The sequence below is a fragment of the Dendrobium catenatum genome, unplaced genomic scaffold (genome assembly GCF_001605985.2).
Source record: "Dendrobium catenatum unplaced genomic scaffold, ASM160598v2 fragScaff_scaffold_1263, whole genome shotgun sequence".
In the NCBI taxonomy this organism is placed as follows: domain Eukaryota; kingdom Viridiplantae; phylum Streptophyta; class Magnoliopsida; order Asparagales; family Orchidaceae; genus Dendrobium; species Dendrobium catenatum.
In genome coordinates, this window is record NW_021319725.1 from 828,588 (window position 1) to 852,157 (window position 23,570).

At 34.3% G+C, this 23,570-nt stretch overlaps 2 protein-coding genes across 3 annotated transcripts; one reads left to right on the forward strand and one right to left on the reverse strand.

Moving 5' to 3' along the window:
• Positions 1-701: 701 nt before the first annotated feature.
• On the forward strand, positions 702-5,582 carry LOC110106146 (ADP,ATP carrier protein 1, mitochondrial). The gene is made up of 4 exons (XM_020835925.2): positions 702-1,048; positions 1,442-1,941; positions 4,335-4,706; positions 4,965-5,582. The coding sequence occupies exons 2-4, from the start codon at positions 1,471-1,473 to the stop codon at positions 5,259-5,261; spliced, it is 1,140 nt and encodes a 379-aa protein (XP_020691584.1). The 5' UTR covers positions 702-1,048; positions 1,442-1,470; the 3' UTR covers positions 5,262-5,582.
• On the reverse strand, positions 5,308-11,715 carry LOC110106140 (beta-1,2-xylosyltransferase RCN11). 2 transcript variants are annotated; one of them, XM_028699368.1, is made up of 4 exons: positions 10,678-11,715; positions 7,990-8,139; positions 5,915-6,643; positions 5,308-5,331 (listed from the first exon to the last, which is right to left on the reverse strand). In XM_028699368.1, the coding sequence occupies exons 1-3, from the start codon at positions 11,284-11,286 to the stop codon at positions 5,921-5,923; spliced, it is 1,482 nt and encodes a 493-aa protein (XP_028555201.1). In that variant the 5' UTR covers positions 11,287-11,715; the 3' UTR covers positions 5,308-5,331; positions 5,915-5,920. The 2 variants fall into 2 exon arrangements, with proteins under 2 accessions (XP_028555201.1, XP_020691571.1); XM_020835912.2 differs by lacking the exon at positions 5,308-5,331 and having other exon boundaries at positions 5,882-6,643.
• Between the last annotated feature and the right edge of the window lie 11,855 nt (positions 11,716-23,570).

The following is a 23,570-nucleotide window of genomic DNA, read 5'->3' on the forward strand; positions in this document are numbered from 1 at the left end:
CGTTCTTGCTTTGCTCCAACCGATCGCCATTTTTGACGCCATTTGATCGCGGATGAACAGTGTGACACCAATATTGGCGTTGCACTGTTCATCTGCGCCATTTTTTTTATCTCTACCGAACAGGTTTGGAAGAAAGGCGCGAAAGAAAAGTGACGGTTTTAGCGGCAAAATGGCGTTGGATTGGAGATGAAACACGACATTTTTTATTTCACTGCATTTTGGAGTGAAAAATGAGATTTTCGGTTGGAGATGGTCTAACTCTCTCACACCCATTAAATATTTACTCTACTATCTCTCTCTCCGGTCAGCTTTTTCCCCTCTCTTCCTCCTCTCTCTCTCTCTCTCTCTCTCTCTCTCTCTCTCTCTCTCTCTCTCTCCTGTCCTCTCCCCTCTCTCTCTCTTTTTCTCTCTTGGGAATACGTTAATTAGATTGACGCATTTAGAATGCACATAATTATTTAGATCATTCTAAATGCACCAAATTGTTAAGCGTATATGCTCCTTTTTAAATTTTTTGTTAATCATACTTCTTTTACATAATGGCATTTTAACATGTTCTTTTCTAAAATTGGGCCGTACTGTTGTCAATTAGCTGTTCAAAGATGTCTTACATTTTCAAGACGGAATATTCAATGGCTTCTCAATATTGACCGTAAACGAGACCCCAAGAAGCAAGAACTTGCAATGGCGTTCGCCGCCCACGCGGAGCAACTCTGAACAATTTTCTACAGTCCACGCGGCTCCCACATCTACCTAACGAAGCCTCGCTATTGGCAGAAAGCGGGAGTGACGGTTAAAACTCAATCAGTTGAAGCCGACACCGATCGAGAATCCGCACTTAATGGCTTCCTCAGATTCCGTCAAGTAAACGATATCTGCTTTTAATCTTCTACTTCGAGGAACAACATACCGGAAAAGTTGAAAATTTGCGGAAATAAATCCCCTAACATTTCCCCGAATCCCTCAACTATCTGCTTCTTTTCAAACGGGCGATACACAAAGAGGCTCTTTGGTGAAGGGAGGAGATCAGAAGATCTTCGCACGAGATGTGAGTTCTTTTTTCTAGCTCAATTCCCTCTTTTTCTAAATATTTTACAATTTGTTAATTTTCATGAACCGTTTGGTGTTTGTTGTTGTTTTTAATTCCTGCACATTCTTGTTTAGAGCTGCTCTGATGTTATTTGGCAGAGTAAGATGTCATATAAAATTTTAAATCATGAAACAAATAACCAAATAATTTAGCACCAACCGCATCAAATACATTTTTACGCCAATTCCAAGAAAAATTATCTTTGGTGTTTTTTGTTCCAGAAATATTTGATGATTTTTATTAACATTTTTGACATGGCAAGCGCAGTTCTCGCATCTTTCTCCCAGTTGATCTTCAGTTTTGCGTAGCTTTTCTAACAATTCCTGCTTATTATGGTCTCCAATGGCGCAGATTCCAATTTTTTTGCTTAATAGTCGGTCATGGAAGATCAAATGAAGTACCCAACAGTCCTTCAGAAAGTTGCCGCTCATATCCGTGTAAGTTCCAGCTTCTCTCAGGATTCAAGAGCTTGCAACCAGTACTCTTACAGGCCTTTTTCTATACCTGAGAGGCGATTCCCCACCGCCACCGGCAGCTTTGCAAATAACCTCACAATGGTTAAGAGAGCTTCACCTGTTTTTGCACAAGCACCTTCAGAAAAAGGCATTGCAGGCTTTGCCGTCGACTTTTTGATGGGTGGAGTCTCCGGTGCTGTTTCAAAAACCATTACAGCTCCTATTGAACGTGTTAAGCTACTGATACAGAACCAGGATGAAATGATCAAGTCTGGTCGTCTTTCTGAACCTTATAAGGGGATTACAGACTGTTTTTCACGTACGGTTAGAGAGGAAGGTATTGGCTCATTATGGAGAGGAAACACAGTGAATGTTCTTCGTTACTTCCCCACCCAGGTGAGACATTTAATTATTTTTTGTCGTCATGTATTAAGGTGTTATTGTTGCATATGCCGTCCATTAAGGTCCATTCCAAAGCCCTGCATTAGGTACCCATACCCACACCCACCCATGTACCCACCCATACTCAATGGGCATGGGTGGGTATGGGTACGCTCATGGCATCGTGGGTGGGTATAGGTGGGTACTCAACATCAAAGGACAATCGACTTATATTACTAATTATCATATACATGTAGTATATTATAATAATCCTTACTATGCAATGTGCAATACTGAACCGCGTCACAACCATGATAAATTTTGATATGTAGCTTGAAAGTTTGCAGTCAGATAAAATGGCAAAAAACCTCAAGGCCATTAATCTATGGCAAACTGCATTCAATAAGCTAGAAAGTGGGTGGGTGTGGGTGGGTATGACATCAGGAAAGTCACCATAGGTGAGTGTGGGTGGGCAAAGCCCGTCAGCGTAGAGCGTGGGTACCCAATGGGTATCCAACTAGGACCCCATGTAGGGCTCTGGTCCATTCTCTGCTTTCCCCAACAATAGGAATAGGGTGTATTTTAATTGGCTTGAATTTGGTTTTAGGTTAAAGTATTCAATTAGGGTAATAGTTGTAATGAGTAGTTTATGAGTGTGTTAGTGGGACTTGATTGTTTATAGATTATTAGTTCTTGTTAGCAGGGGCGGAAACAACCCTAATTTTCAGGGAGGGGCAAACTTATAAGACATATATGTCGGGGATCCAAGGGGGCAGCACCCCCTGGCGGAATTCGACCAGTTTTTTGGGGCAATTAACTAAAAATCAAAGTATTTTAAAATTTTTAGGGGGGGGGGCAATTGCCTAAAAACCCTTGTTAGTAGCTATCATGTGTTTAATGAATCAGTAAGACGTAATTCTATAAACATTCATCCTTAGGGGTTGTTTGGTATCAGAATTGAGCTATAATTTAAGAGGGATTTAAGATAAATCCTTCCCAGTAGTTTTTGGAGGTCATCTAAATCCAACGTATGTGTAAATCCAAGATTTACAAATTTACGGAGTAAATTCGTATAAATCTATATCCTATTGAGAGATAAATTTAACAGAATTTGGCCGAGGAAGCGTGTGAAAGAAAGAAAGATGGCTACCTTGGCAACGAGCAAGAGCAAGCTCCTGTCATCATCGTTACTTCCGATCCAATAGAGAATGGAGAGGAGTGTGTGGTTTCAAATCCGATAGGAAGGAACGTCGTGGAATGAAGAAGTTATTAAGCGAATTGTTTAAAACTCCCTCTCAGGCGAAGCTGGTGAAGTCGAATGGCAACGAACAGCTAGAGTAGGGGAAAAGAAAACTTGCGGCTAAGGAAGACAGTGACGAACTTGCTAAAGAATATACAAATAAATTAATTTAGTTTTATTAGATTAAATAAAATAATTAATAAATAAATATAATTAATAAATAATTTAATACTTAAATTAATTGATAATTAATATTTGATTACTTTTTTTATAATAGTTAGTTAGTAATGGTAATTAATAATTAATAATTAATTCATAAATAATTAAAAGTATAATAAAATTATAATTAATTAGCTATTTCATAATTAAATTATTATTATTATTATTTTTATAATTATAATTTATTTACAGTTTTTAAAAATTTAATTATTAAGTAATTTTTATTTAAAATAATAATTAAATTTAAAACAAAAATAATTTTAAATTTTTAATAAACTAATAGTCCTAAATCCTATATTATATTGGAGTCTATTAGTGTCTATATTATTATTACTCTATCATAGTATCATATACCCTTATAGTTTCTATTATACGAGTTCATGTTGGATAATTTATTATGTGGTATGTAATTATCTTAAATTTATAACAAGTTTATTGATGTAATTCAACGTTATTTATTCGTATTTAAATCTCTAATTGTCATAAATCCTGAAATCTATTGTCAAACAATTTTTTATAATTTAACAGGATTTAACATTTATCATATCAAACAATTATCAAAATTTAACAACCTTAGAAATTTTTAATACCAAACAGCCCCTTACGGGAGTGTTAGAGATGCAAATGAAACATCCGAGCTATGGCTCTTTTTTCTCTTCTTCCTCCATGAATTTCTGAAGTTGCGGGCATCTTCCAATTGCCCTTCTTTTCTTTCAAATCTACTTCTGTGATTGTAGCCAAATTCAAAATTGTCAAATTATCATATTATCTTCCTTCTTTCGCTTTCATGTTCATAGCATGTTCATAACCCTGCCTTTAAATTTGTCTCCAAAACAACTAAAATCAGTTGGATGTGTTTAAGCAGGAACATCCATTCGCAAACTCAAAATCCTTTTTTTTTTTTTTCCTTTTCATTTAAATTAAAGCATCTTGTTTATTCCATCTCCAGGCCTTGAACTTTGCGTTCAAAGATTACTTCAAAAGTATGTTCAACTTTAAGAAGGATAAGGATGGTTACTGGAAATGGTTTGCTGGCAACTTGGCTTCCGGAGCTTCTGCTGGCGCGACTTCCCTTCTCTTTGTCTATTCCCTGGATTATGCTCGTACTCGTTTGACAAATGACGCCAAGGCCGCTAAGAAGGGTGGAGAAAGGCAGTTCAACGGTCTAGTTGATGTCTACAGGAAAACCATTCAATCAGATGGCATTAGTGGCCTCTACCGTGGGTTTAACATCTCATGCGTTGGCATTATAGTTTACAGAGGATTGTACTTTGGAATGTATGACTCTATCAAGCCGGTGCTCCTCGTCGGAAGCCTGCAGGTAAGTGCAAATTATTACGTGAAGAGTCCGAGCCATAACCTCAAAAATATACCGAGCGCGATACTGAACAGTACTGAGCTCGGTACCAAATAATACCGGACGATTCTCCTGTCCGGTATCCGCACAAAATAATCTCTTGGAAGACTTGCTTGTATCTTCTCATTACATATTACAAGCATTTGAGTTTAGAAGTATCTTTTGATTTGGTATTTGGAAAGCCTTTTTCTGAAACTTCAATGAATGGGATGTTAAATACAGGATAGTTTCTTGGCAAGCTTTGCCCTTGGTTGGTTGATCACAAATGGAGCTGGGCTTGCAGCCTATCCAATCGACACTGTCCGTAGAAGGATGATGATGACCTCTGGCGAGGCAGTCAAGTACAGGAGTTCCATGGATGCATTTTCTCAGATTTTGAAGAATGAGGGGCTGAAATCCCTCTTCAAGGGTGCAGGTGCCAACATCCTTCGTGCAGTTGCAGGTGCTGGTGTGCTTGCCGGCTATGATAAGCTGCAGATACTTTTTTGGGGAAAGAAATATGGTTCTGGTGGCGCTTAAGTTCATTTATAAGGACGTTTGATGTTCTTTATTTATTTTTTTTTAAACCTCCATGAATGGCACTATGAACCTGTAATTTGGGGAATTTTGATATTTAGTGATACTTTGTATTCAGTGGAAGATTGGTGATTCTCAGGACTTGAAATTGATGGTGACTGACTATTATTACACAAAATTTAAACACTATCAATAAGTTCCACGAAGGGAATCTCAATCTTCTTTAAATAAAGTGCTGTAGGCAGAAAAGAAGTTCAACCAGAACTTGCATTCTGCAGTCATGACATTATTTCAACCCAGTAATGCCATCGCCTCTTGAACAAACACAATGCTCAGAGCATGATCACTTTTTGAGTAAAAAAAAAAAATAGATGAGATTCAGAAAGGGATTCTAGAATTAATCCCATGTGTGCATACAAAAGTCAACAAGCCTGTTACAGCTTTAGCAAGCTTTAAGAGCATCTTAGGCTTCATTTGGGATGGCTTTTTTTCTGCTTCTTAAAAAAGCTTTTTATTATAAAAATTAAAATTTTTGTACTATAAAGCTGCTTTAAGAATCAATAAAAAAGCCGTTCCAAACAAAGCCTCGGTGATGCAAAAAAACATAGGTTTGCTGCTAAATGTGAGATTTGGTGAACTGAAATTCCAAATCATACCGCTTGTTAGCATCCAAGGCTCCTCACTATGCTACTGAGCTCATCAATGACCATTTCAGGTCTGACATATGATCCAGCAAGGTTAATTGCATGATATTCTAGACCTCTCCATTGAGAAATTAATGAAAAATGTGGACGCTGATATTGGCTACTGATTATTTCAAGAGCGATTGTTTTTGATCTTGCTGAGACCAAGTGTGTAAGCCCAGCTCCATGAGCCCCTATAACAACTGAAGCCTCATAAATGGCAAGGATTTGCTCTTTCATCGACATATGAGCAAAGAGACCATTAACAACATTTAAGCTGCATTTAGTGTGGTTAGCTGCCCAGTTCTGTATTGCAGTAAAAACCTCAGGCTCATTACTCAACCGGGGCTCCAATTTTCCACCATGGCGAGGATGAGCTAAGTAATCTTCGCGACGGACAAAGAGGACATTATGAACTGTGGATGGTCTCTTTAGTGAGATTTCATCAGTCGGAAAACCAAAAGCTGCTCGAAGCATTTCTCCAAACTCTGATAATCTGGCAGTTTTATGGTTCTCAGGGCTTGCTTTCAGATTGTTTGCCGTTGTCCCTTGGCAAATAAATGATTCAGATAGACCTTTGAACATGGCTGTCTCATACCCCAAAGGTGAAAGTATCGCATGCCGGAAACACACGCTGCCTGTAAAATGTTTGGCATATCTGACGCTAGTAAAGAGTGCCTCCCAAGTTTCCTCCAGCGGTGCCTGGTTATTTATTATGTAAAAAAAAGGCAAATAAAGAAAAAGAGAATGCAAAAATTAGGATGAGAAGATAGTGAGATGGGACGGTAAATTGCTATGTATCTAATAAATTAGCCAACAGCAACGCATAAAAATAGAGAAAAAGGAACGATGATGGAGATGTCTGAAGAAAAGTAAAGTCAAACCAAAAGGTTAGATGGGTAGCCCATGATTGGCATTTGCCTGGCAGGGGAGGGAAGGAGAGGACAGATATTAGCAGCATATGGCAGCAAACTGATTTAGGCTTAGTTTGGGATGACTTTTTTACTGTTTTTCAATAAAAAAATTAAAAATTTTGTATTAAAAAACTGTTTTAAGAAGCAATAAAAAAGCCTTTCCAAACGAGATGCAAACTTGTTTAAACAGAATTTAGAATAATAAGTTTTACAAAAATGGGCAGAAATTCAAAACATGGTATAGAAAATTTAGTTGCTATGATTGTTGATTAGAATATAAAATCACAATAAAATAGCCAAAAACATAATTTTGTACAGTAGAACTGTAGAACAATCCTAAAAGCCCCAAACCTGGTATTTGGAAAAGAAAAACTACTTACCAAGAAATTTAAGTCTCCAATAAAGCCATTCCCAAATGGTAGATTTTTGGACAGAGCGGGACTCATAGCCTCACCCGACACAATTGAGGAATAGCTAATGGTGATTGTGATGATTTCAACTAATTTAAATTTGCATTGATAATCCTACTGCACATAGTATGGCTAGATTTCAATCTGTATTAAATGACAAAAGGCCGCAAGATTTAATACATATATTTCATAATATGTTCAATGAAAAAAAAAAAACTGTCGATAGGACTAAAATTTCAGAAGTCATAATCCAACTTTTTTCCCTGAACTGACTATAACGGGACATAAGAATCCCGTCCATGTCCGTTCAAACTTCGAAGTACATCAACACTTTCATATTCCACCAGCATTCCTTCTATGGCAAATTCTTTAATTGTAAAAATTAAAACAATAATAATCAACAATCATTATAATTCCATGATCACCTTATTCTATCACCATATTTGGATAAGTCAAAATATTTAAACTAAAATTAAGTGATAAGATATTAAGGAGCACTAAAAGTTTTTTTTCACAAAACTTATTCAATAAAGTGATCCTAAGCATTCAATATCCATATGTACCATAGTCAAAGTAAATATCTGTCTAAATAACCACATAGAACATATGATTTAAAACTTTCAACTACAGAGTAATTTCTTTTTCAGAAAAAAGTTATGATGGTGAAAATATCATCCGTGCATGCATTCTTGAGTGAGTGTGCTTGTGTCATTAGGCATCATACCTTGCAATGGCCATCAACAAATATCAAATGAGGTCTGTTAGGCAAGTCTGTAACTCTGGAAGAGACATATGCGCTATACCAATCAGTAACTGTGTGAAAAAGGTTTGCATACTCAAAACGTGTCACCAGAATTGTAGGTTCTTCTATCCACTACAATTAAAGTCAATCAATAATGTCAGCAGCAAGTAGAATATCATAATTAGAAAGATCAAAATTGCAAAAAAAAATTTTGTTTGAAAGGGCAATTAAGAAATCTTATATATTAAATTTCAATATGTAAAGCTATTTTAACAGTCCCAAGATTATAACTTTAGTATTTCTATATATATATATATATATATGAGACTATAACTTCTAGAATTAATGTTGGATGATAAGATGATATTTTGAAGATAAATTTGATTTAACTACAATTTAGGTTGACAATGTAATATGGATCAGAGTGCGGGTAGTAAAAAAAAGTTAACAGGAACGTTAAGATAGATGCATGATTAAACTATGAATGATAACAAAGAAACGATTAAATTGGATAAATGATTCGAGTAACATATTCTAAAGATGTTACTCCACTGCAGCACCAAACCAACACCTCCCAAGGCTTCCCCCCATCTCAAATCCCACAAAGGCAATAGGAAAAACATCTACAAATAAGCAAGCACTTCATGTTATGGCTTCCTCTTGTCCATGGAGATATAAGGTCAAAGGAATGCAAGAAAGATGAGGGTTGGTCGATTCATAGTGCATCAGAAATATAGGAAAAGGTAGGGCACTTAATCTAGGATAAGCTTAAGCGCTCTCCTTAAGCCTGTTATATTGGGACTTAGGATACGTTAAGCAAATTAAGATTTTGTTTGGGATGGCTTTCTTACTACTTCTTAAAGCAGCTTTTTAGTACACAAATTTTTTGTACTAGAAAGCTGCTTTAAGAAGCAGTAAGAAAACCGTCCCAAACGAAGACTAAGCTTTAAGTGATTGTCAATTATTGCATATGGAAACCAAATATAATGGCATTGAAATAATTTAAGTAGCCATCTTAAGTACTATGCAAAATATGATAATTAACTTCTAGCTCCAATCATACCAGCTAAACTCCAAAAGAAAACTGATTGTGGGCGAGCAGATATAGCATATGCTCATAGAGATATATACCTTTATGAAGTTTAAAAGAGAAACATCATGCGGACACATCTCAATTTTATATACAGCGGAACCAAGATAGCAAAATAGTAGCAAAATAATAAAACCCTATCATGACACACAAAAATAGCAAATGATAAGACGTGCCAACTCAGTGGCATGGTCACATGGTGACCAAAAGAACCAAAAATAGAATAATAGCCCACATGCAAGCATATGAAAAATCATAACGCAGTCTCCCAAAGTGATAAAAAAAATCCAATTACCCCGATTGCAATTCAAGCTAGGCCCAACAATTTGTATTAATGTAAGCAACTGATAACAAATATAATGATTTGTAATCACCTAATGATATGCCTATCTCCATGCACATTTGTTATATATTACAATGGAATTTCTGTTGCTTCATTGATTCCTAGTTGTTGGGCTTTTGCAATCAATAATAAAGCTCCTTGTTAGTTGATCATAAGCATTTTTTTCAAAATACCCTCACTACATAAATCCTACACCCAAACATGAACGTGAAATGAAATCACAGCACATTAACACCCTAAATAAGCAAAAATAGAATATTTCCAGCATAGAGGAGATGATGCAAAGAACTTAAAGTAATCAAAGAAACTTTACCACAAGTTATGGTTTGGGCATCATATTACTGAAAGGAATGAGGAAATAGGAGCAGTCGGAAGAAGAAGACCTGCCAAAAGCTTGGAAGTTAACAACGTCAAGGCGCAAAAAGGATAAATCACTTGAAGGAGCAATGAAGGGACAAATGAGAGAGAGAAGAGAGGATCATAAAAAAGTCACGTATGACAAGGGAAACATTGCATTAGTCTCCAGAAGCAGGGAGTCATGGAGAATTGTGATCACAAAGGAGAGAGTGAAGGTAAATAATACTAAGCTTCTAATCACATTTTCTCACCAGCTGCAGGGAGACATGAAGAATTGTGATCATAACGGAGAGAGTGAAGGAAAATAATACTAAGCTGCTCACATTTGCTCGACCTTTCCCCAATCAGGAGAAAAAAGAGGGGTCGGGTAGATTGAACTCAGCAAAGCAAATAAAATGCTTATTTGATTGATATAAGTAGCTTAAGTTGTTTTACGCTCAACTTAAGCCGCAACCAAATAGGCCCTGTAACCTAACATAAGCTCTAAACTAAGATAAATGTGGTATAACTTTAACTTCTGCTATCTAATATATCTGCTAACAATTAACAAGCTTTACCATCTCAAGCTAGCTTAAACAAGTTACGCCCAACCAATCCGCCCTAATAAGCTAATCACGTAAATTTTGTATAAATTGGTGTTATGGAGTTCTATCTAGCGCAGACTTTGGAAATTTGCACATTGTATGATTCAAAATACCTGGAAGTAAGAATTGTTCAAATTCAGTTCAAGTTAACTACCAAACAACTCTTGCCATAATACCTGCGTTAGAACTACCATATCCAGATAAATTCACTTGGCCAGCATTTTGTCCAATAAAAGTTGAAAGCTTTTTAAATAATAATAATAAATACGGGTAAAAAACAAATAATAGCAAGTGACCTGCGAGCATTGGAGCTTCCCGGGCTCAACAAATCTCATCGACTCCATCAATCCTCGCATTGTGTGAAAATGTATAGCCCCTTGCGGAACATACCGATCGAGAAACTCTTCATCCAACACCCTCCCACCAGCGCGGCTCCCGTTGCTTCCATCTCCCTCAACTTCGAAGGATCCACTCTCAAACTCGGGAAGTTCCTCCTCCTCCCTCCGCCCCATAACTGACTTCAAACCCTCCCCTCCAACCGACATCTTGATCTTGCTCGGATCCATCCGCAAGCGTCCCCCTTCGCATATTGAACTCCTGAGCGTCGCGCTGTAGAAGCACCGGAACCACCCGCCACCACCGTGGGCCTCGATCCGGCGAGAGAATCCGTTGCCGAAGTACGCCTCGCAGGAGCGGAGAGGAGGCTTGGGGCTAGGATTCCAAGGGAGGAAGGATGGGAGGAAAGGCCAGGGCTTAAGGGAGGTAGTGGTTACGGATGAGTTTAGGGTTTCGGGGGTCGGATGAGTGGGAGGGTGGAGGAAGAAGTAGAAAGCAAGGGATAGGGAGTTGACAACGGAGAGGAAGACTATACTTCTGATGAGCAGCGCTCGCTGACGCCGGTTCATTGCCGACGTCGATCGGAAAATTATCTTTTCGGCACCAGTCGAGGCAAAAACCACTGTCAGCCTGCGGAAGATTTATAAGGCGAGCGAGTTTAACTAGGATTTCTCAGAAAAACAAAAAAGTCTAACTAGGATGAGTCATATCAGGTCTTCAAGTGTCATGCTGGCACTTCTTATGCTATATGAAGGCTGCATTTTGTCCTTGCCGCGTCCAAGCTCCAGCTTTGCGCCGGCAACCGCCGGTGGAGAGAGAGGGAAGACAAGCAATTATTCCACGAAGGAGAGGGTTGCACTTCCGACAAGCAATTATTCTACGAAGGAGAGGGTTACACTTCCGACGAACAATTTGGGGGAGAATTGCTTCTGCAATACCCGCAGGCCGCAGTACAGCTGCCAGTGTCGTCGCCTTTGGTTCAATGTTTTCACTTTTGACGGCCTTTGACATCCTCCTAATTGGAAAAAATTATTAGGTCCGGTATGTAGAGATATTTTCGGGCATCTATAAAAAAAATTGATCCATTGAGTGTATTTTAGTTGTGTTTTTTTGTGTTCTTTAACTGTGCTTTATTTGTGCTTTACCTGTATTTTAATTATGCTTTACCTATGATTTACATGCGTTTATTTGCGCTTTAGTTGCACTTTTGATGCGCTTGATTTAAAGTTCTGCGGACACATTAAACATATTGAACATCCACGTGTCGACATTTTATTGACGTCCGAACATATCTATACGTCTGATGTCCGGACCTAATAAATTTCCCCTAAATTTAGTATTAGGGATAGTGTTGAACAGTTTATGCCGTGAAGACTTGAAATCAATATTTTTAAAAAATTGTAAGTAATATATATTAAATTATATTATTATTATTATTATTTTATTCAAAATAAAATTATTTTTTAATTTAAATATTTATTTTATTGATATATTTATTTTAATATTAGACATGCAAATATGAATATGAATCTGAATCTACAACATCTATTAAAATATGTAAATTTTTTATGTGGTGACACTTCAAAAAGATATAGTGAAAAGGAGAAAGATAATGCTCAATAATGTAACATTAATTTTTTTGAAAATAAGAAAAAAAAATGGTGAGATAAATTAAGAGAAGGAAGAAACAAATAAATTTCTTTTTAATGAGTAAGAGAGAATGCAATTATAATAAAAAAAGAGAGAATGCAATTATTTATCTTATTTCTCTTGAGAGCTGAAAAAAAATAAAAGAAAACGGTTATAATTAGTTCGTATTTTAGAGTTTTCATTGTTATAATGAAGCCAAAACCCACTTATTTTATGATATTAATAATTTTCTTAATTGTTCCTTAGACTTTATTTGAGGATGACTAGCAGAAGAGATCTATATATTGAAAATACATTTAACATCAAAATCATAAACTTCTAATTGGCAAACTAGGGGCCACCATCATTTATGATTTCCAAATTTAAAAAGAAGAATAATAAGAAGAAGATTTTAGATTACAGAAACTTCATAACAACATGATGTTTTCCTTTGGCCAAGAGCATAGCTTCGATCGAAATCACAAAGTAGCGCATGCGAACCAATAGTAATTATCTCTTAGCAGTCAGTAAAAAAAGTGAATTGATGAAATTCATCTCTCAAATAGTCGATTATTGTTGTTTAACTAGGCTAGTGTAAGTGCTTCCAAGGGAGCTAGCAACTTTGGTATTTCACCAACAATCTCCTTTCTATCACATCTTAAAGTCTACTAATAATATCCTTATCAAAGGATTCACTTAGTGAGCATCTCCGCTATATGCGCATACGTAGTCATGGGAACCCGTGGAGTGACTTATGACTCTCTAAAGTGAACTTGTGATAGTATTCCATTAGCTTTAGAGGGTTGTTTGTATTGGAGGGTAATTATAGATAATGACTTGTATAAATCCCCAATATATACACAAAACTTCAAGCTCATTGATACTCGAGTTATTAACCTACTTAATAATCGAACAAGAAGGTTCCCTTTATAAGAATTTAAATATGATAATACACCAACATTCAACATAATCAATCTACAATGCCTTTTCCTTAGCAATGATTCGAGTATTGAGTTTATAAACTAATGTGAATTGTTATTGTGTAGAAATAAATCATTTCGACATTTCTTCAAGGAACATGTTGAATTTTGAACTTTTTTAACTTTATAGCCTCACTTTAAATTTTAGACAAATAGTTCTTCAAAATCATGTCACACAATTCATACTTTCGCTAATAAGGTTGATGATCTACTAAGAAAAATCATAACCAATAAGTTTTATTGACATCAATTCCAGTATGATATGGATTGTTGTCATCTTAGCCGCATATGTAGCTTGATCATTTATTACATTAATGGTGATCATAAGAGCATTATCAAGAAACATTTCTAGAGGACTTCTTATAACAACTCTAACTCTACTTTGATGCTGTTCTAACCAACTTGACACCCTTAATTTGCATTTATCAATAAGATTCTTCATCAACCTATTCTAAATCGATAGGCTCTTTTTCTGAAAAATAAAGAAAGATGTTAGAATTTGGGCTTCGATGGAAATTCATGATAGGAATTTAATGTCATACTCACTAAGATTAATAGAACACTTTTTTTTTTTTTTGGGCTATAAAAACCATTATATAAGATTAATAGAACACTTCATCATACAACTTGTGAAAGTTTCAATTTCTAAAAAATGCCTCATAGATTTGTTATTAATGATCTTGATTGTAATAACCTGATAAATTATTTTAAAATGAAAAAATATAACAATTTTGAAAATGTTAAAATGGAGTGTTACGGTGCTTAGTATTTCAGTACTCCAGCGTAATAGTCTAAGAAAAAATTGAAAATAATACGACAAAGCGGCATTGAAATTTAGAACATTGTGGTGCCATGCAGCGCTACGATGTTTGACCGTCGTGGTGATAGACCACAAATAATATTTATATATTGATAAGTGTAAATAATGTTATATTTTATGTGTTTATTTGTGAGTAAAAAATTGTTATTTTTGTTGTGTTTGTGTAGGAAAATACAGTAAATGAGAGAAATTTTCAAGTATGACACATCATCGCAGTGTCAGACATAATACTACTGCGGTACCATCAATGAAATCGTCGGAGCTCCCAAATGTCGACATATGGCCATGCCTAGTCTATGTTTGATAGTGTCGCAGCTTCAGAGGATATAACACCGCAAAGCTCAACTAACTATCTCAATGTCGTAGCATTAGAGGAGTCAGCACTACAAACCCTAATCTTTATCTGCACAGCACCGCGACACCAAATTCCAGCTATGCTAAGGCAAGGGAGTGCCACGTGGACATTGCAGCGCTCAACCATCAGCAGCACTACGACGCTACAATTGTAACTGTTCAGGCCATAATCTACCAGTGAAGCAACACATCGATTAATTAAAACAATGGGTTCATGTCAACAAGCGCCGCAACGGAGGAAACCCTTCAGTGCTGCAGCATTAGTTTATTTTATGTGCATCGCAGCGTAAGTGTCTCAAGCATCGCGACATCAGAATTTGTATTTAAATTATTTTAAAATAGATTTTACTCAAAAAATTCATTATAAATTATTTAAAAATCCAAAAAATACGTGTAATATACCGAATCGATCATATTTTCATTCTATTTAATTTAAAATAGTTTTAATTAAAAATATTATGTATATTTTAAATTTTTTTAGTTATTAAATATTTTTATTTTTAAATTAATAATTAATTTAAAGTTATAATTGATATTATTATTTTAAGTATTTAATTTCTAATTTTTCAAATAATTAAATACTTAAGTTTTTTTAAATAAATAATTAAATCTAATTTTAAGATATTTGCTAAATAATTATTTAATCATTCTTTTAAGCTATTTTAAAATTTTAGAAACTTTGATATTTAATTTAGTTTGATTTAATAATTATTTTTAAACTATTTTAAATAGCTTTTAATGATTTTAAACTTTGATAATTTACTATGAATTCATTTTAAATCATAAAAATACGAATAATATCTCAAATTTTTTAGAAAAGTATGTATTTTATTATAAAATTATTCTCAAATACTTTTATTATTTAAATAAATAATATGTTAAATATTTTGAAACCTCTCTTGGGAGGCCAGTGGATCTCCCATCCATTTACATATTTAGTTATATTGAACTATTTTAAGAAGTACTTTTGATGTTTGACTTGATTAATAATCCTTATTATAGGAAATATTGAAATTATACCATTCATTGGTTGATTAATTACTTTATGTTAAAACGGATCTAACCCATTTTGAGACCCTAACAAATGTCATGAATTTGGACATGTTTATATTTTGTTTGTCAGTGGGTACATTTTGTTGCTTTTCCATGATATTATTTATGATCCATGATTCTTTTATATGTATATATTTTTTACACCAACTAAATTATTTTATTTTTTCACATCATTAAACTTTGAGGGGCTAAAATAAATTTGTTTATTCTTATGTGAACTGTTAACTCTCATTTTATAGTTGTGTATTTCTATTATGAATATTCATTATTCCTAAATTAGTTAGGATTGATGCACTATTACTATCTTTATATTTTCTATTTAGAAGATCGTTGTTCCTGTTTTGTTTTCTCAAAGTTATTATTGATTTTATTATCATGATTTATTCATATCCCTTTTCTTAGTGGATTTGGTTTAGATAAATTATTTCATATATTTACCAAATAGTATATTCGCACTCAATTGTGATTTAGGGACATTTTGATAGATTTAAAGGATTTGTGGCCTTATTCCCTCTTGTGCTCGTGCTTTGAGCATCTATTCTTTTGGGAAGTTTTTTTTTGCTAGATAAGTGTCTCTTAGTTATATTGCGGGTTTTGTCGTCTGAATGGATGATGATATCTGAATGTCTCATTCGAGAATTGTTGTCATACATTTTTTAATGTAATTTTTGCTCAGTCTGAGTCCGATTATGAATTCTTCATTAATGTATTTTTCAGATGTGTTCTTCCTATCCTTTGGTTGGCAATGTCTGGATTTTGTTGTACTTTTGTTTGTTGCTCATAATCTTTTGTAAGCTTCTTTATTTCCTAAAATTTTTTATGATCATAATTGTAACACTTTTGTAATGTCATATAATTAATGACGTTTTGGGCTCCAGACCTGAACTTTCAAAAAATAAAAAAGGGTTCAATAAATAGCATAGTTATTTTTGATTGTTATTCACCATGATGATTATATGTGATCATATCGACCTTCTATTTGCTATGTTATTTTGATCTAATTTTATCGTGCATACTAAGCTTTATAGAATTATTGAATGGGCTCTTTATGTTCTTTTGTAGTACTCTTCACCTATTTGTTACAAGTTTGAAATCATCGGAAGATTTAGTACTTAACAAAGTGAATTTAAAAAAAGATCTTTATTTCATATTTCCTTAAATTGTTTGCTAATGAAAATAGTTATTTGATGACTAATTAATTTCTTTTGAAGCCTTGTGATTCAAGAACGGTGCTTATCAATTTTGGGTGTTATACACTATGTAATATGGTAGATATTATTTCCTTGGAAATTATAATCATTCTTTTATAAGGTTGTTGCATATTTGAAAATATACCATCAGTCTTGATTGTTGCTTTATGTCAAGATGAATACAACCCATTTGGTGACCCTAACAAATATCATGAATTTAGATATGTTTATATTTTGTTTGTGAGTGGGCACATTAGGTTGCTTTTGTATACTATTACGTATGACCCATGATGGTTTTGTATATTCTTAATTATATGTACCCATTTTGACACCAACTAAATTACTATGTTTTTTCTCATCATTAAAATGAGAGTAGCTACAATAAATTTTATTCTTATGTGAACTTTAACTCTCATTTTATTGTTGTGCATTTCCATTATGGTATATTCATTCATCCTAAATAAGTTTCGTTTTGATGCATTATGGCCATCTATATATTTTCCATTTAGATATCGTTGTTCCTACTTTATTTTCTCTAAGTTATTATTGATTTTATTATCCTTGATTAGTTCATATCTCTTTTCTTATTGGATTTGGTTAAGATGAATGATTATGTATATTAGCTAAATAGTATATTCTCACTCAAATGTGATTCAGAAACATTTTGACGGAATTAAAGGATTTGTGGCTTGATTCTCTCTTTTGTGCTCGCTTAGAGCATCAGTTCTTATGCACAGTTTTTGTACTAGACAAGTGCCTTTTGATTATATTGTGGCCTTTGGCATTTAAATGGGCGATGATGTCTGAATATCTCAGTCGAGAGTTATTGTGCTCTTGGACGGTCACTTTGGTAGCTAGAGTACAGGATAATGTAACTGATGCTTATGTTTTTTTTTTTTATGTAATTTTGCTCAGTCTGAGTTCGATTATGAATTCTTCAACCATCTATTTTTGAGGTATGTTATTCATATCCATTGGTTGGCAATCTGTATGAGTTTTGTTGTACTTTATTTACTGCTTATAGTCTTTTGTTAACTTGTTTTTTCCCTTATATCTTTTCTGATGACAATTATAATATTTTTGTAATGTCATACAATTAATCATTTTTTTTTAGCTCCAGCCCCAAACATGAAAAAAGGGGGTTCAATAGGTATCATATTTATTTTTTGTTGAAGTCATTAACTCTTCTTTATCTATCTGCAACCATTTCATTGATTTACTTTATTTAAGCCAACAATAAAAAATGATGATAATGACATAATTAGGCAAATATCTTTGCTCATAATTTGCTCACTGTGGTACATTTTATCTTCTTTTCATAGTAAAAGACATGTTTTGTTAACCTTCTTTTGTCCTGATCTTGATTTAGCTTGTATATATGCCTTTCCTTGTGGTTAAAAGTTTGCCTATATATTTATTCTCTCTTAAAGCCTGTGAATGTATTCTATAGTCTATGCGGTTCTGCGATGAAGTGTGCTGTAATTTCTTCTTTATTGTGAAAGTTAAGAAGTGCGTCAAATTTATTTCACCACCAGAGACTTTAGGTAGTTGCAATGGAGACCTTCCCACATGCATTACCTCACAACATTATTGATGAAGCTTCTGTAAGATTCTGAAGCAAAACTCATATGTAATCTTAATTTACACCAGAGACTTTAGGTAGTCTTTTGTAACAATCTTTATCTATATCAAGGAGTCTGCAAGATTCTGAAGCAAAACTCATATGTAATCTTCAAATTGGAATAGAAAAATTAAGTGACATATATAGTTTTTTGTAGCATACCTTCTTAAAAGGGTTTCATAGAAAGAAAATTCTCTATTACATAATATATTTTGTGTTACATTTTTATTATTTAATGTGCTTTTATCATGAATTTTATTATAGATGGAGAGAAATATGATATCAGATATGTTGTGATATAAATTGAGGTGTAAATTAACTCATTTATATGCTATTTGGAGAAATTATTTTTGAATTCTGATTTGGATATTTTCTTGTTTAAGTTAAACTACAATTCCTTGTTGGCTCCGTGCTGAAGCTGTGCTATTGAATGCTCAAATGTTAGAATATTTATTAGCTATATATGCTGAGTTTCATGCAAATGATTTTTACACATATAGGAAAATGAAACTGTATATAACAGGAATTTTATGAATGAAATAGCTCTTAAAATATAATGTCGTTATTGGCTGAAAAAAATAATAATGTAGTCCTTATATTGCACATAACAGAGATATGAAGAAAGAAAGAACGAGAGGATCATAGAAAAAGAGGAGTTCAATTTTCCTCTCTCAAATTTCTATTAGGGAGCAAGTGATTTAGCATACTTGCTTCAAAGGAAAAGGGAATCAGGACTTTCAGTTCCATTTCATCATGTGTGTAAGGCTTTATTTGAGACAACTTTCTTACTGTTTTCTAAAAAGTTTTTTAGTACAAAAATTTGTAGTTAAAGAATCATTTTTACTAGAAAGTTGTTTTAAAAAGTGAAAAGAAATCCGTCCTAAATGAAGCTTAAATGAAATCAATTTGATATTGTTTTTGAATTTAAGAGTGGTATGTGAGATTTGTTTCTTTGCTACCCTTCCATAGTGGTTCAGAAATATTTAAAAGCATGTTTCTCACAGTTTCTCACATGTTCACCTTATTATTAATTTTTTAGTGTATGATATTATATGAGCTCTTGTGTTTAAGAAAAGTGATCGTTAATGTGGAGTGATTTCATGTGAGGGGAGATTTTATGGCAAGATAGATTTGACTTTAGTCTCATATCAACTAATTAAAAGATATGCTAATAAAAAAATATCAATAAATTAACAACTTGCATTTATAAACTAAATAGTTGGTTGAAATATATGATTGTCAAAGTGAGAAATTTGTAGGAACCTTTTTGATAAAAGCCACAAATTTTTCGGCAACAATTTTTTTTAGGGTAAATTGTTAGATTGGCAATATGCGATGCAAAGATTTTAGTTTTTAATAATTTATATAATAGATTAAATACTAAAGATGGCAAAATATATATGTATAAGTTAGCAAAACAATGAGATAAAAGTAGTAAGAATTAAGTTCAAGTGAAGTGTATTAAGATAAAGATCAAAAAGTGCTTTTATTAGAAGAAGATATTCAACAAAGGTGGATGAGATATTTTTATAAACTCTTCAATGAAGATTATAAGAATGCGAGTGACTTTAGTGGTCTTAGCAATCTAAATGAAAATAAAGATTTTTTATTTTTATCGGCTTATTAGTAAAACCGAAGTTAGAGAGGCTTTAAAGAAAATGAAGTGTAGAAAAGCTATTGGACCTGATGATATCCTAATAGAGGTGTGGAAATGCTTAGGATAAGAAGGAATTTCTTGGCTTAATAAACTTTTTAATATTATTTGAAGACTAAAAAGATGTCAGATGAGTGGAGAAAGAGTGTGTTGATTCCTATTTATAAGAATAAAGGCGATGCACATGATTGTGTAAATTATAGAGGAATTAATTTAATGTGTCATACTTTAAAACTTTGGGAGAGAGATATGTTGCATAGGTTGCGGTGTGATACTAACATTTCTCAAAATTAATTTGGATTCATGCCAGGTATGTCTACTATGCAAGTTATACATTTATTGAGAGGTTTAATGGAGAATTATAGAGAGAATAAGAAGGATATGCATATGATATTTATTGATTTAGAGAAAGCATATGATAAAGTTCCAAGAGAAGTGCTATGGAGAATTCTAGAAAATAAAGGGGTTAATAATGCTTATATTCAATTCATTAAGGATATGTATGCAGAAGTTGTTACTTGTGTCCAAATAAAAGGTTGTTTGACCAAGTATTTTCCTATTTCAATTGGATTACATCAATGATCAGCCTTAAGCCCATATCTTTTTGCTTTAGTCATAGATGTTCTCACTAGACATTTGCAACAGGTAGTACCCTGGTGTATGTTTTTTGCTGATGATATTCTTATTGTTGATAAGACTAGAGAGGGAGTTAAGGGTAAACTTGAATTATGAAGGTCAATCTTAGAGTCTAAAGGCTTTCATTTAAATAGATCTAAAACTGAATATATGGAATGTAATTTTAGTAATAATAGTGCTAGTGGGGGGATTGTGACTTTGGGTGATCAAGCCATTAAGAAGAGTACACGTTTTAGATATATTGGGTCTATTGTTTAAAGTGATGGTGAAATAGATGGGAATATTATTAGTAGAATTCAAGTTGGATGGTTGAAGTGGAGGAATGCATCGGACTTGTTGTGTGATAGAAAAGACCCCCTCAAACTTAAGGGAAAATTATATATGATGGTGGTTAGACCTGCAATGCTTTATCATGCAGAATGTTGGCTATTAAAAGAGAAGCATAATAGTAAGTTAAGTGTTACAGAGATGAAGATGCTTAGGTGGATGAGTGGCTTTACTCTTAAAGACATGATACGAAATGACCATATATGTGAAAAGGTTAGAGTAGCTCTAGTGGAATATAAGATTAGAGAGAGTCGCCTTAGATGGTTTGGTCACTTAAAACGGCGGCCTTACGATGACCCGGTTAGGAAAGTAGAGGTATTAGATTTGACTTGTGTTAAGAAGGGTAGAGGTAGACTGTTGACCCCTGCCAAAGGATCCTTGCCTACAAATGATCTCATTAATAAAAGTTATGCTAAGAAGTTCATTATGCAGCGGTTTAGGAAGCCATCAAACGAGCCTTTGGACTATTTGGTACATAAACATTTCTCTTATGTCTATAGCTGATCATGGTGGTATGGGAAAACCAACTCCACAGCAACATGTTTATGAAGATGAAATGGCAAAGGAATTTGATCTTAAAATGTGAGTTTGTGTTGCCAACGACTTTGATGTGAAGAAAAGTCATTACAGATATGTTGGAATCTCTTAAGAAGGAGAGGCCTCTTTTGGAGATGCTTAAGGCACTTCAAAATAAGTCTTTGGGGCTGAGATCATCATGCATTTGCTAATAAGAAGAGTCCTAATGATTATAAAAAGATTAAGATCCACTACTAGAAAGATAATTGGAATGCTTTTTGGATCTCCATTTGTTGCAACGGTCATCGGTGGTGTCGTGAATTCCTATGCAATTCAAAATATAATATAAAGGCATGCGCTACGAGGGAAACGAGGCCTCGACGATAATCAATGACGTCCGATCGACGAATGGACATCGTCATTGCGTCCAGAACGTCGTCAACATTCAGAATATATATATTATTTGATTAAATTGGATTGTTTGATGTGGCGTCGCAAATTTCAAAGATGATTTAAGTATGAGCCAAAGACATGCGTTACAAGGGAAATGAGGCCTCGACGATGCTCAAACGAAGTCCGATTGACAAATGGACAGCGCCATTGAGTCTAGAACGTCGTTGGCATTAGGAATATACATTTTATTTAATCAAATCACATTGTTTGAGACAGTGTCGCAAATTTTGCAGTTCTAGAAAGCAATTTATTGGGTCAAAATTCTATTTTAAGGCTGAGTTATAAAGTTCCGCCAAATCATCTACAAAATTGTTTCGCATTTTTGTTGTATGTTCTCACAAGATCATATATTTGATGAAGATAATTTAGTCTGAATGTGGATAGCATTGGGATTCATTCGGACGTCTCAATGAATGACTATGGAGCATATGAATGATTTTAGCCAAATAAGAATAAACTTCTTCAAAATGTGAAGGATGCTTAGGAGGCTTATAGTGCCGAATTATGAATCGAGAAGTGAAAATTTAATTTCGCCAAGAACGTGCTCGACAACCTTCAACTACCAACATGTCTAGAAAATTTGATCATAAAGACATACATGTGTACAAGGTCTACAACATGGAGGAACAATGTCAATCCGATCCTTAATTTAGAGAAAATTAAATGGACAAATTGTGGGGAGTATGAAGGTTCTTCTATCTTTTTAGAAGCCAGAAATAAAATGACTCGAAGGCATCAAAGGATCAGCTCGAGGCTGGGATAACTACCAAAGATGGATGCTTGTTTCCTTGCTCAATTAAATTGGAGCTATTTTGCAGTTCATAGTTGAGGGACAATTCAAATTTTTATTCCCCTCGAGATAGTAACGACATTTGGCTACTCAAATATTTCGTCGTTTAATCGTCTAGCTAATGAAATTGCAAGACGTGTAGCATTAAGAAATCTGATGGTTACATATTGCCCCAATCTAATTTAAAATAAAATTTCTTGAGCAAATGGAAACCACAAACAATTGCCACCTCACGGTCAGTGATCTCATTTTGAGCAATCCTTCAATGTGCTAATGGACAAATAATCATGGCATGAGTGCATGACACAGACTTTGCTTTTAAATTGAATTAAATCAGGCGAAATAAAATTAAAAAAAAAAAGAAGAAGTCAAATGAAACAGCAAATCAGTATTAAATGCCTACCTCGTTCACTCAAAAGCCTGCCAAATTTTGTGTTAAATCTCTGCCGAATCCCGAATATCCGGTTGAATGGAAACCTCGGACAGACGTTTCACCTCGTTTTGGATGTAGGCTTCGTCGTTAAATAGAAGAGGAACGAACTCTTCGGTTGGTTCCCACGATTTGAGCTCCCGCTTACAGTATTCCCTTCAAGATTTCCTCTGTTAATAGTCTTCTGAACTCGTTTCCAAACTCCTCCACCTTCCGCCTTTACCTCCTCTAACTAAGTAGACCAGGGACCACGATGGCCCGGGACGACGGAACCATGGGATCTTGATCGGGTCTATCATCCATTCCCCCACCATCCGCTTTAAGTTCCAGATGGTGAAAATTCCAGTTTTAAATATCAAATTTCTCAAATATCTCAATCCTCAAACATCCAAACTTTCCA

What these genes read in the sequence shown, in the direction of transcription:
- LOC110106146 (XM_020835925.2), top strand. Translation starts at nt 1,471, where the DNA reads ATGGAAGATCAAATGAAGTACCCAACAGTCCTTCAGAAAGTTGCCGCT. An exon ending in TTCGTTACTTCCCCACCCAG is followed by an intron (nt 1,942 to 4,334) that starts GTGAGACATTTA and finishes TTCCATCTCCAG; the next exon opens with GCCTTGAACTTTGCGTTCAA. An exon ending in TCCTCGTCGGAAGCCTGCAG is followed by an intron (nt 4,707 to 4,964) that starts GTAAGTGCAAAT and finishes TGTTAAATACAG; the next exon opens with GATAGTTTCTTGGCAAGCTT.
- LOC110106140 (XM_028699368.1), bottom strand. Translation starts at nt 11,286, where the DNA reads ATGAACCGGCGTCAGCGAGCGCTGCTCATCAGAAGTATAGTCTTCCTC. An exon ending in GGAAGCTCCAATGCTCGCAG is followed by an intron (nt 8,140 to 10,677) that starts GTCACTTGCTAT and finishes CTTTAATTGTAG; the next exon opens with TGGATAGAAGAACCTACAAT. An exon ending in TTGTTGATGGCCATTGCAAG is followed by an intron (nt 6,644 to 7,989) that starts GTATGATGCCTA and finishes ATAAATAACCAG; the next exon opens with GCACCGCTGGAGGAAACTTG.